Source organism: Carcharodon carcharias (assembly GCF_017639515.1).
Source record: "Carcharodon carcharias isolate sCarCar2 chromosome 29 unlocalized genomic scaffold, sCarCar2.pri SUPER_29_unloc_19, whole genome shotgun sequence".
NCBI classification, from domain to species: Eukaryota; Metazoa; Chordata; class Chondrichthyes; order Lamniformes; family Lamnidae; genus Carcharodon; species Carcharodon carcharias.
Genome location: NW_024470664.1, coordinates 305,467 through 318,931, shown reverse-complemented (window position 1 = coordinate 318,931; position 13,465 = coordinate 305,467). Strand labels below are relative to the sequence as shown.

The following is a 13,465-nucleotide window of genomic DNA, read 5'->3' as shown; positions in this document are numbered from 1 at the left end:
GACAGAGAGGGAGAGAGATACAGAGAGAGAGGGAAAGAGAGAGGGAAAGAGAGAGGGGGTGGGGGAGAGAGATAGAAATGAAGAGAGAGAGAGGGACAGAGAGGGAGAGAGATACAGAGAGAGAGGGAAAGAGAGAGGGGGTGAGGGAGAGAGATAGAAACAGGGAGAGAGAGAGGGGGACAGAGAGGGAGAGAGATAGAGAGAAAGAGAGAGGGGTTGAGGGAGAGAGATAGAAACGGGGAGAGAGAGAGTGGGACAGACAAATAGATAGAGACAAGGGGAGGGAGAGAGACAGACAAATAGATAGAGACACGGAGAGAAAGAGAGAGAGAGAGAGAGATTAGTGAAGTGCAGCTCATCCTTTTCACAAGGTGATTTTGGTAAGGTGATTTCTGCAGTAGGAGGAGGAAGGGTGTTACATTAACAGCAATCGGGCTGCAGATTGGCTGGGAGCCTGGATGCAGGAGGTTCTCGAGCTGCTCTTGAGTGCTTACCAAATTTGAGTCATAGCAAAGCCAGTCAGTCAAAGGCAGACATCTTCTCCAGTGTGTGAAGATCTGCAGCAGGACAGACTGGCTCTCTCCTGAAGCAGCTGAAACAACAGACAGAGCCAGCGTTTGATTGTTCATCACTCAGCACCGGCAGTGTCGGCTACGACATCGCCACTATGGGGGTAAGTGAGCCACTGAGAGCAGGCCAGCGTTGATGTGCCATCGCTTATGGGAATGTCGAATATTTGTGAGGAAGAAGGGGAACATCAACTGACCAGAATTGCAGGACTGCAGTGCAGGAGCAGAGAGATAGAGTGATGATGGATATGGGAGACAGCGGCATCAGAGAGAGAGAGAGAGGAGGCAGAAGAGAAACAATGTAAAGGATAGACTGGTAAAATGAGCAAGGGACAAACAGAGGTGAATAGAGAGACGCAGACAGACAGACAGAAATAGACAGAGAGAGAGAGAGACAGCGACACAGATACAGAGACAGATAGACAGAGCGAGACAGAGACACACAGAGATAGACAGAGAAAGAGCCAAAAATAGACAGACAGAGACAGAGAGGGAGATAGAGGGGGAGACAGATAGACAGACAGCTAGAGAGAGAAAAAGAGCGAGAGAAAAAGAGCGAGATGCGGAGAGACAGAGTGAGACAGAGACACAGTGATAGAGAGACAGAGACGGATGGTGATGGAGAGACAGGGACAGAGAGAAAGACTGAGGTAGGGAGAAATGGAAAGACAGAGCGTGATTAGGTGGAGATAATTTATGAGAGGGAGGAGATTGCACAGAGATCGAAAGAGACAGAGGGACATAGAGAGAGATGGAGAGAGGCTATGGGATTGACAGGAAGGGACAGAGTGAGAGACCATCTGTCAAATGAATATGTGAATTGGTACCTAATGCTGTCTCTCTCTCTCTCTCTCTTCTGCTGGTCCTCCATTTCTCTCTCCATCTCTTCCTCCCTCTCCAGCCCTCTCTCTCTCTCTCTCTCTCCCTCTCTCCCTTTCTCTCTCGCTCCCACCCCCCCATCTCCCTCCCTCCCTCCCTCTGGGGCCACAAGCTGCTGCTGGCATTTTTTGGTCATTTTCTCGAGGTGGGAGGACGTGAGTGTGCTGCAGAGAGGGTGGTTGCTGCCTGTACGTGAGTGAGTGAGTGAGTAAGTGAGGAAGGTGTCGGGCTGCAGAGACTCCATCAGTGAGTGCTGCAGCGCTGGCTCTGAGCCAGACTCTCCCTCCCTCCCTCCCTCCCGCCCAGCTATACTGCAGAGATGAAGGGGGATGGGAAGCGGCCAAGGTCATAGAGGTTCAGCTTTGTGGAGTTGATCTCCATACACATCTGGCTGCTTCACTGCGGCACCCAAATGGCTGCTGCTGTATGCAGCATTATTAACATTGAAGCTCTCCTTGACAGATCCTTCTCCTATAAACTCCAACTCCCCCCTGCAATTATTTCACTTCTGCTTTTTCGGAGAAATAATATTTACAATCCATCTTTACTGAGGTCCATTTCTGTTCCCTTTCTGTTCCTTCTCCTCTCTTCCTTTCTCTCTATCCATTTGTTTCTCTCTCTCTGTCTCTCTCTATTTCTCTTTCCCTCCCTCCCTCCCTCTCTCTGCCTCGCTCTGTTTCTCTCCATTTCTTTCTCTATCTTTCTTACTCTGTTCCCCAACCTCACGTCTCCCCTTCTCTGTTTCTCTCTCTATCTCTAACTCATTTTCTGTATTACTCTCTCTCTGTGTCACGGTCTATCACTCCCTCTCTCTCTGTCTATCTATCTCTCCCTATTTCTCTCTACTTCATCCCCCTCACTAATCCTGCGTGGTATCCCTGTATTACCAGCATTGTTACCTTCTGCCCCCACTGCCCCCTGCCCACTCCCCTGTGAGTGTGCCAGTCTCTCTCTCTCTCTCTCTCTCTCAATGGTGGTACAGAGTGCTGATGCTACAGAGTCCCTGCCCAGTGCCCGCTGTGAGTGTGCCAGTCTCTCTCTCTCGATGGTGGTACAGAGTGCTGATGCTGCAGTCCCCCCAGTGCCCGCTGTGAGTGTACCAGTCTCTCTCTCGATGGTGGTACAGAGTGCTGATGCTGCAGTCCCCCCAGTGCCCGCTGTGAGTGTGCCAGTCTCTCTTTCGATGGTGGTACAGAGTGCTGATACTGCAGTCCCCCCAGTGCCCGCTGTGAGTGTGCCAGTCTCTCTCTCGATGGTGGTACAGAGTGCTGATACTGCAGTCACCCCACTGCCCCCTGCCCACTCCCCTGTGAGTGTGCCAGTCTCTCTCTCTCTCTCTCTCTCTCGATGGTGGTACAGAGTGCTGATACTGCAGTCACCCCACTGCCCCCTGCCCTGTGAGTGTGCCAGTCTCTCTCTCTCTCTCTCGATGGTGGTCCAGCGTGCTGATACTGCAGTCACCCCACTGCCCCCTGCCCACTCCCCTGTGAGTGTGCCAGTCTCTCCCCCTCTCTCTCTCGATGGTGGTACAGAGTGCTGATACTGCAGTGCCCCCTGCCCACTCCCCTGTGAGTGTGCCAGTCTCTCCCCCTCTCTCTCTCGATGGTGGTACAGAGTGCTGATGCTGCAGTGCCCCCTGCCCACTCCCCTGTGAGTGTGCCAGTCTCTCCCCCTCTCTCTCGGCTGTGGAATGACGATGTAGGTTTTTCTGCAGAGCAGCTGATGCTGCAGTCCCTCCTGCTCTGCACTGCCTCACCACCAGTTGCTGGCACTGCAAATTAGTCATGTGGCATTCAGGCAAGGGGAGGCGGCGCGCTGTTAACCCTCGGGTGCCCGGCCACAGCTGGAGCCCCAGGCGGGCGCGGTGGGGGGCGGGGGGGGTGAGTGAAAGGGGATGGGATTCCCCTCCCCCCAGGGAGGCGCTGACATTGTTCAGCCCCTAGAGTGCAGGCGAGTCTGGTGTCTCTGTCGGGCACCCGCTGTCACTCACACAGCTACTGGCGTAGCAACGCCAGCATCAGCACTTGCAATCCTGCACCCCATGGGTGATCTGCCCAGCACTGACTGACGCAGCCCATGGGCACTGTACAACAACAACACCAACAATCAGGGCTCTATATAAATGCACCGCTAACACAATGTAACTCCCCAAGGTGTCTCACTGCAGAGGAATTCAAGCTGATTTAACCATAAGCCACCTAAGGAGGTATCAGGACTGGTTACCAAACACACGCTCAAAGAGGTGGGCTTTAACATGAGTCTTAAAGGAGAAGAGAGAGAGAGAGACAGAGAGACAGAGCGGTTCGGGGAGGGAATTCCAAGGTGTTGGCCCTGGGCAACTGAAGCCACCAACAGTGGAGCGATGGGAATTGGGGAATTCTCAAGAGGCCGGAATTGGAGGAGTGCAGGGATTTCAGAGCGTTTTAAGGGCTGGAGGAGGTTACAGAGATAGGGAGGGGTGTAGGGGCTGGTGGAGGTTACACAGATAGGGAGGATTGTAGGGGCTGGAGGAGGTTACAGAGATAGGGAGGGGTGTAGGGGCTGGAGGAGGTTACAGAGATAGGGAGGGGTGTAGGAGTTGGAGGAGGTTACAGATGTAGGGAGGGGTGTAGGGGCTGGAGTAGCTTACAGAGATAGGGAGGGGTGTAGAGGCTGGAGGAGATTACAGAGGTAGGGAGGGTGTAGGGGCTGGAGGAGGTTACAGAGATAGGGAGGGTTGTAGGGGCTGGAGGAGGTTACAGAGATAGGGAAGGGTGTAGGGGCTGGAGGAGGTTACAGAGATAGGGAGGGTTGTAGGTGCTGGAGGAGGTTACAGAAATAGGGAGGGGTGTAGGGGCTGGAGGAGGTTACAGAGATAGGGAGGGGTGTAGGGGCTGGAGGAGGTTACAGAGATAGGAAAGGTTATAGGGGCTGGAGGAGAATCCAGAGATAGGGAGGGTTGAAGTGGCTGGAGGAGGTTACAGAGATAGGGAGGGGTGTAGGAGCTGGAGGAGGTTACAGAGATAGGGAGGGGTGTAGGGGCTGGAGGAGGTTACAGAGATAGGGAGGGGTGTAGGGGCTGGAGGAGGTTACAGAGATAGGGAGGGTTGTAGGGGCTGGAGGAGGTTACAGAGATAGGAAAGGTTATAGGGGCTGGAGGAGATTCCAGAGATAGGGAGGGTTGAAGTGGCTGGAGGAGGTTACAGAGATAGGGAGAGGTGTAGGGGCTGGAGGAGGTTACAGAGATAGGGAGGGGTGTAGGGGCTGGAGGAGGTTACAGAGATAGGGAGGGGTGTAGGGGCTGGAGGAGGTTACAGACATAGGGAGGGGTGTAGGGGCTGGAGTAGGTTACAGAGATAGGGAGGGGTGTAGGGGCTGGAGGAGGTTACAGAGATAGGGAGGGGTGTAGGGGCTGGAGGAGGTTACAAAGATAGGGAGGGTTGTAGGTGCTGGAGGAGGTTACAGAGATTGGGAGGGGTGTAGGGGCTGGAGGAGGTTACAGAGATAGGGAGGGGTATAGGGGCTGGAGGAGGTAAAAGAGATAGGAAAGGTTATAGGAGCTGGAGGAGATTCCAGAGATAAGGAGGGTTGAAGTGGCTGGAGGAGGTTACAGAGATAGGGAGGGGTGTAAGGGCTGGAGGAGGTTACAGAGATAGGGAGGGGTGTAGGTGCTGGAGGAGGTTACAGAGATAGGGAGGAGTGTAGGGGCTGGAGGAGGTTACAGAGATAGGGAGGGGTGTAGGGGCTGGAGGAGGTTACAGAGATAGGGAGGGGTGTAGGGGCTGGAGGAGGTTACAGAGATAGGGAGGGGTGTAGGGGCTGGAGGCGGTTACAGAGATAGGGAGGGGTGTAGGGGGCTGGAGGAGGTTACAGAGATAGGGAGGGGTGTAGGGGCTGGAGGAGTTTACAGAGATAGAGAGGGGTGTAGGGGCTGGAGGAGGTTACAGAGATAGGGAGGGGTGTAGGTGCTGGAGGAGGTTACAAAGAACATTAGTACATATGAAATGGAGCAAAGAGAAATAGGAGCAGGAGGAGGCCATTTGGCCCCTCGAGCCTGCTCCACCATTCAGTGAGATCTTGGCTGATCTTTTTGTGGCCTTAACCCCACTTTCCTGGCTGCCCCCCATAACCCTTGACTCCCTTCTCGATCAGAAACCTGTCTAACGCAGCCTTGAATATATTCAGTGACCCAGTCCCCGCTGCTGTCTGGGGAGGAGAGTTCCACAGACTAACAACCCCCTGAGAGAACAAATTGCTCCTCATCTCCGTCTTAAATGGGAGACCCCTGCTCTCATTCTGCCTCATTATAGATTCCCCCATGAAGGGAAACATCCTCTCAGCCTCCACCCTCTCAAGTCCCCTCAGGATCTTATATGTTTCAGTAAGATCACCTCTCATTCTTCTAAACTCCAGTGGGTATCGGCCCAACCTGCTCGAGATGTCCTCACAAGACAAACCCCCTCATCCCAGGAATCAGCCGAGTGAAGCTTCTCCAAATTGCTTCCAATACAAGTCTCTCCCTCATTTAGTAAGGAGACCAGAACTGTACACAGTGCTGCAGATCAGTCTCACCAATGCCCTGTATAGTCATAGCAAGACTTGCCTACTTTTATAATCCATCCCCTTGCAATAAAGGCCAACGTTCCCTTTGCCCTCCTAATTACTTGCTGTACCTGCATACTAAATGTTAGTGATTGAAGGACACCCAGATCCCTCGGTACTGCAGCATTCTGCAATCTCTCTCTATTTAATTAATATTCTGCTGTTCGATTCTTTGTGTCAAAGTGGACAATCTCACGTTTTCCAACATAACATTCCATCTGCTAAATGTTTGCCCACTCACTTACCCCATCCATAGCCCTTTGCATACTCTTTGTATCTTCCTCACAGCTTTCTTTCCTATCAATCTTCCAATCGTCAGCAAATTTGGCTACAATAAAGTTGGTTCCTTCATCAGAGGCATAAATATATAGCGTTAATAGTTGAGGCTGCAGTACTGGTTACTGTGGCACTCCACCAGTTACAGAGGTAAGGGGGGGTTGTAGAGACTGGAGGAGGTTACAGAGATAGTGAGGTGTGTAGGGGCTGGAGGAGGTTACAGAGATAGGGAGGGGTGTAGGGGCTGGAGGAGGTTACAGAGATAGGGAGGGTTGTAGGAGCTGGGGGAGGTTACAGAGATAGGGAGGTTGTAGGGGCTGGGGGAGGTTACAGAGATAGGGAGGGTTGTAGGGGCTGGGGGAGGTTACAGAGATAGGGAGGGTTGTAGGGGCTGGGGGAGGTTACAGAGATAGGGAGGGTTGTAGGGGCTGGGGGAGGTTACAGAGATGGGGAGGGTTGTAGGTGCTGGAGGAGGTTACAGAGATAGGGAGGGTTGTAGGGTCTGGAGGAGGTTACAGAAATAGGGAGGGTTGTAGGGACTGGAGGAGGTTACAGAGATAGGGAGGGTTGTAGGGGCTGTAGGAGGTTACAGAGATAGGGAGGGTTGTACAGGCTGGAGGAGGTTACAGACAGGAAGGGTTGTAGGGGCTGGAGGAGTTTACAGAGATAGGGAGGGGTGTAGTGGCTGGAGGAGGTTACAGAGATAGGGAGGGTTGTCGGGGCTGGAGGAGGTTACAGAGATAGGGAGGAGGGTAGGGGTTTGAGGAGGATACAGAGATAGGGAGGGGTGTAGGGGCTGGAGGAGGTTACAGAGATAGGGAGGGTTGTAGGGGCTGGAGGATTTTACAGAGATAGGGAGGGGTGTAGGGGCTGCAGGAGGTTACAGAGATAGGGAGGGTTGTAGGGTCTGGAGGAGGTTACAGAGATAGGGAGGGGTGTAGGGTCTGGAGGAGGTTACAGAGATAGGGAGGGTTGTAGGGGCTGGAGGAGGTTACAGAGATAGGGAGGGGTGTAGGGGCTGGAGGAGGTTACAGAGATAGGGAGGGTTGTAGGGGCTGGAGGAGGTTACAGAGATAGGGAGAGTTGTAGGGGCTGGAGGATGTTACACAGATAGGGAGGCTTGTAGGGGCTGGAGGAGTTACAGAGATAGGGAGGGTTATAGGGGCTTGAGGAGGTTACAGAGGTAGGGTTGTAGGGTCTGGAGGAGGTTACAGAAATAGGGAGGGTTGTAGGGGCTGGAGGAGGTTACAGAGATAGGGAGAGTTGTAGGGTCTAGAGGAGGTTACAGAGATAGGGAGGGTTGTAGGGTCTAGAGGAGGTTACAGAGATAGGGAGGATTGTAGGGGCTGGAGGAGGTTACAGAGATAGGGAGGATTGTAGGGGCTGGAGGAGGTTACAGAGATGGGGAGGGTTGTAGGTGCTGGAGGAGGTTACAGAGATAGGGAGGTGTGGCGAGAATGAGGATGTTAAGATTGGGATTTGCTTGGTTGGAGCCACTAATGCTTACCAAGCACGGGGCTGATGGGTGAATGGGACTTGGCCTGAGTCAGGATTTTGGGCAGCAGAGCTTTGAGTGAGGAGAATTTTACAGAGACTGAGCAACTGGAGGGCTAGACAGGAGAGCCTTGGAACAGTCGGGGTGGAGGTGACACGGGCGAGGGTTTCAGCTGGAGATAGAGGGAGGCACCTCCCCAACAGTCACCTGCTGCCTGGTGAGGGTGAGGGAAACTCTCCTCCCAGCGGGCGGGCACAAGTCAGTCCTTGGTAAGTTGCCCTCTGGGTAAGAAGTGTAGCATCCCTTGTGCATGAGGGGAGGCTGACGTGGAGTGTGACACTAACACCGTTCTCCTCAGTTTCATGATCAAATCACAGCTCGTGCATAATTCAGCAAGAGCTCCTTCATAATTAAACAGGCAGCAGAAGGAGCCGATGAATAGACAATCTGTCAGCTCTCAGGCCCATCGAGAGCTAGCCTGACCGCCGGTCTCTATTCATGCACTTACATCTCACAGCCAATGAGGTGTTCTGTTTGACTTGACATCACCATTGCCGTGTGGGAAACGCTGCACCCAATTTGCGCGCAGCAAGCTCCTGCCAACAGCGACCTGATAATGACGCAGGGTCACGGGAGTACAGGGTCAGGAGTGGGTCATTCAGCCCCTCAAAGTGTTGGCCCAAAACACTGTTCTTCCTCCAGTACTGACCGTGGGTTCTCTCACAGCCCCTGAGAGGTAAGACGCAGCTTCAGTTGAGTGTCCCAACTGGAAAATGGCACCTCTAACAATGTCGCTGCCCATCGCCCACCCACCCAGCACTGGCACTGGGACTTCCAGTCCGCATTGGGTTCTCAGATCTCTGCAGTGCTGTCTGCTGCCTCTGCCGAATTCCGTCTCTCAGCACATCTCGTCCACGAGACCCATCTCCTGCTCCCTCGGCCCTATTCCCACTAGCCTGCTGACCAGCCAACATCAGCTCCTGACCCCCCCGTGTTAGCCAATAGTGGGAAGGGTTCTCTCTCTTCTGTGGCCCCTCCCTCCTTTCAATCTACCGCCTTCACCCCTCTCAAGAAAACAACCCTTGACCCCCTCCGTCCTTGTAAACTACCATCCCACCTCCAACCTCCCTTCCCTCTCCAAACTGCTTGACCATGTTGTCACCTCCCGAACCTGCCCCCCCTCTATCCCGGAATTCCGTGTTTGAATCCTTCCAGCCGGGTTCCCGTCTGCCGCAGGAGCGAATCAGGAAGTCACCAATCACATCCTGTGTGTGACTGTGACAAAGGTAAACTTCCCCTCCTCGTCTCCCTCGACCCCTCCGCATCCTTCCACAGGCTGGCCCAGACCATCCTCCTCCAACACCTCTCCGGTCTCCTCCCTCTGGGAGGGACGGCACTCACCTGGTTCCCTCCCTACCTGTCTAATCATAGCCAGAGACTCACTGGCAATGGCTTCTCTTCTCTTCCTGCCCTCTGCACTCTTACCTCTGGTGTCCCCCAAACATCAGCCCTCAGCCCCCATCCCAATTTCCCCTCTATTGGTGACATCAGCTGAAGTCACAGTGTTAGTTTTCACACTGCCGACACCCAGCTTCACCTCATCACCACCTCTCCCGACCCCTCCACTGCTGCTAAATTATCAGAAAGTTTATCCCACATCCAGAACTGGATGGGTAGAAATTTCCTCCAATTAAATATTGCAAAGCCTGAAACCATTGTTTCTGGTACCCGATCCAAACTCTGCTCCCGAGCTACCCACTCTGTCTCCCTCCCTGGCAACAACCAGTCTGTTTGCAACCTTCACTCCAAGATAAGTTTCTGATCTCACATTGACATCATGAGCAGACGGTCTATTTCCATCCTCTGGTGAGTATCTCACCTCCTGACTCCCCAAAGCCTGTCCACCATCTACAAGGCACAAGTCAGGAGTGGGATGGAATACTCTCCACTTGCCTGGACGAGTGCAGCTCCCACAACACACAAGAAGCTCGACACCATCCAGGACAAAGCAGCCCCGCTTGATCGGCACCACATCCACAAACATTCACTCCCTCCACCACCGACGCACAGTAGCAGCAGCGTGTGTACCAGCTACAAGATGCACTGCAGCGACTCACCAAGGCTCCTTCGACAGCACCTTCCAAACCCACGACCGCTACCATCAATGAGGAAGAGGGCAGCAGACACATGGGAACACCAGCACCTGGAAGTTCCCCTCCAAGCCACTCACCATCCTGACTTGGAAATATATCGGCCGTTCCTTCACTGTCGCTGGGTCAAAATCCTGGAACTCCCTCCCTAACAGCACTGTGGGTGTACCTACACCACAGGGACTGCAGCGGCTCAAGAAGGCAGCTCACCACCACCTTCTCAAGGGGCAGTTAGGGATGGGCAATAAATGCTGGGCCCAGCCAGCGAAACCCACATCCCGTGAATGAGTAAAAAAAGGCAGGTAGTTTCCCAGAAGGCAGATTGTAAGTAGTTGAGGCCATTCATAGATTACCAGCTGCAATGTTCATTTGTTGCAACGTGATCAAACAGCAGTGAGAGGAACTTGCAGTTATATCGCAGAATATTGAATCATTCAATGTGATAGCACAGAAGGGTGCCATTCAGCCCATTTTTCCTGCTCTATGAAAAAATGAAATTCGTCCCAATCCCCCTGTTCATTCTCCAAAGCTTTGAGATTGTTCCTTGCTTCAAGTGGGGAGGCGGTGGTGCAGTGGGAGTGTCACTGGACTAGTACTCTAGAGATCCAGGCTAATGCTCTGGGTTCAAATCCCACCATGACAGCTGGTGGAATATAAATTCAATTAATAAAAACCTGCTCTATGAAGCCAGTTTCAGTCATAAGACTATCATTGATTGTTGTAAAAACCCATCTGGTTCACTACTGCTCTTTAGGGAAGGAAATCAGCTGTCCTTACCTGGTCTACATGTGACTCCAGACCCACAGCAATGTGGTTGACTCTTAACTGTTCTCTGAAATGGCCAGGCAAACAACTCAGTTGTATCAAACCGATATAAAACCTGACTGGTTTGAGAAGGTAGCTCACCCTCACCTTCTCAAGGGCAATTAGAGATGGGTAATAAATGCTGACATAGCGTGAACAAACAAATAAAATAAATGTCTTTCTCCAAATCCTCCATGGGGGTGGTGGTCCTTGTCCAAGGGTGAAACAGTTTCAGAGGAGGAAACCATTCTTTCACACCCACACTAAAGCCACATGAAGAATGAAATTCATTCTCAGGTAAGAGGAAAAAAGAATAAAAATAATTTGTCAGGTAATTTCACTCCATTCTTGATCCCCATTGACTTTATTCAGTCCATTAAGATGCCAAATGTGGGCACTTGGTTAATGCTCTGGGATTGTATAGAACGGTAACTGATTCAAACCATTGGGAATCTATAGAATGTGAACCAATTTAATCCACTGGGATTCTACAGAATGGTAACTGATTTGATCCACTGGGATTCTATAGAATGGTAACTGATTTGACCCACTAGGAACCTATAGAATGCTAACTGATTTGATCCATTGGGATTCTATAGGATGGTAACTGATTTGATCCATTGGGATTCTATAGGATGGTAACTGATTTGATCCATTGGGATTCTATAGAATGGTAACTGATTTGATCCATTGGGATTCTATAGGATGATAACTGATTTGATTGTTTGGGATTCTATAACATGGTAACTGAATTGATCCTTTGGGATTCTATAGAATGGTAACTGATTTGATCGTTTGGGATTCTATAGAATGGTAACTGATTTGATCCTTTGGGATGCTATAGAATGGTAACTGATTTGACCCACTAGGAACCTATAGGATGGTAACTGATTTGATCGTTTGGGATTCTTTGGAATGGTAACTGATTTGATCCTTTGGGATGCTATAGAATGGTAACTGATTTGACCCACTAGGAACCTATAGAATGGTAACTGATTTGATCCACTGGGATTCTATAGGATGGTAACTGATTTGATCCTTTGGGTTTCTATAGAATGGTAACTGATTTGATCCATTGGGATTCTATAGGATGGTAACTGATTTGATCCACTGGGATTCTATAGGATGGTAACTGATTTGATCCTTTGGGATTCTATAGAATGGTAACTGATTTGACCCACTAGGAACCTATAGAATGCTAACTGATTTGATCGTTTGGGATTCTATAGGATGGTAATTGATTTGATCCATTGGGATTCTATAGAATGGTAACTGATTTGACCCACTAGGAACCTATAGAATGGTAATTGATTTGATCCTTTGGGATTCCATAGAATGGTAACTAATTTGACCCACTAGGAACCCATAGAATGGTAACTGATTTGATTGTTTGGGATTCTATAGGATGGTAACTGATTTGATCCTTTGGGTTTCTATAGAATGGTAACTGATTTGATCCATTGGGACTCTATAGGATGGTAACTGATTTGACCCACTAGGAACCTATAGAATGGTAACTGATTTGATTGTTTGGGATTCTATAGAATGGTAACTGATTTGATCCACTGGGATTCAATAGAATGGTAACTGATTTGACCCACTAGGAATCTATAGAATGGTAACTGAATTGATCCTTTGGGATTGTATAGAATGGTAACTGATTTGACCCACTAGGAACCTATAGAATGGTAACTGATTTGATCCATTGGCATTCTATAGAATGGTAACTGATTTGACCCACTAGGAACCTATAGAATGGTAACTGATTTGATCGTTTGGGATTCTATAGGATGGTAACTGATTTGATCGTTTGGGATTCTATAGAATGCTAACTGAATTGATCCACTGGGATTCTATAGAATGGTAACTGATTTGATCCACTAGGAATCTATAGAATGGTAACTGATTTGATCCACTGGGATTCTTTAGAATGGTAACTGATTTGACCCACCAGGAACCTATAGAATGGGAACTGCCTTGAGTTTTTGGAATATTGTGGAAGCCGAACTAGTTCGGGAACGAGTTGAGGCCATTGGGATTCACTAGGACATCTACCGCCTTGATGCTTTAGGAATCTGTGCAATGGGGATGGGTTTGGTTCATGAATGTTCTACAGAACCCTTACCTTACTGTCAATTGAATTCCCTATAATCGGAAACGGTCCCTTTGATTTGCAATCGGTTGAAAGGTGAACGTATTTGACTCATTGTAATTCTGTACAATTGCAACTGATTGGATTCTTTAGGATCCTATACAATCGGAATTCTATATAATCAATTAGGATTCCACAAAATCGTAACTGCTTCCTGTCATTGACATTGTACAGAACAGGATTGGTTTGTTGCTATAGGCTTGGAGTACGAATGGAGTGATACCAGTTTGATTCATGGAGGTTTAACAGGTTCATTATTTGAGGTTCTGAAGAATAGCAACTTTTAAAAATATTCTTTCATGGGGCGTGGGTGTCACGGGTGAGGCCCAGCATTTGTTGCCCATCCCTAATTGCCTTTGAACTGCATGACTTGCTCGGGCCATTTCAGAGGGGCAGTTAAGGGTCCCCCACATTGCTGTGGGCCTAGAGTCACATGTAGGCCAGAGCAGGTGAGGGTGGCAGATTTCCCTACCTGAAGGGGGACATTAGTTTCACACCAATCAATGATAGTTGCCATGGTCACCATTGCTAAGACTAGCTTTATATATTCCCCTTTTAA

At 50.3% G+C, this 13,465-nt stretch overlaps 1 protein-coding gene across 1 annotated transcript in view; it reads left to right on the top strand.

The window, feature by feature from the left end:
- Positions 1–528: 528 nt before the first annotated feature.
- The window catches only part of LOC121274012 (sodium/potassium-transporting ATPase subunit alpha-3), a 225,470-nt gene continuing 212,533 nt past the window's right edge, over positions 529–13,465 (top strand). The window contains exon 1 of the mRNA XM_041181141.1: positions 529–673. Coding sequence (XP_041037075.1) covers positions 668–673 — 6 coding nt within the window. The 5' untranslated portion in view covers positions 529–667. The remainder of the gene's footprint in view (positions 674–13,465) is intronic.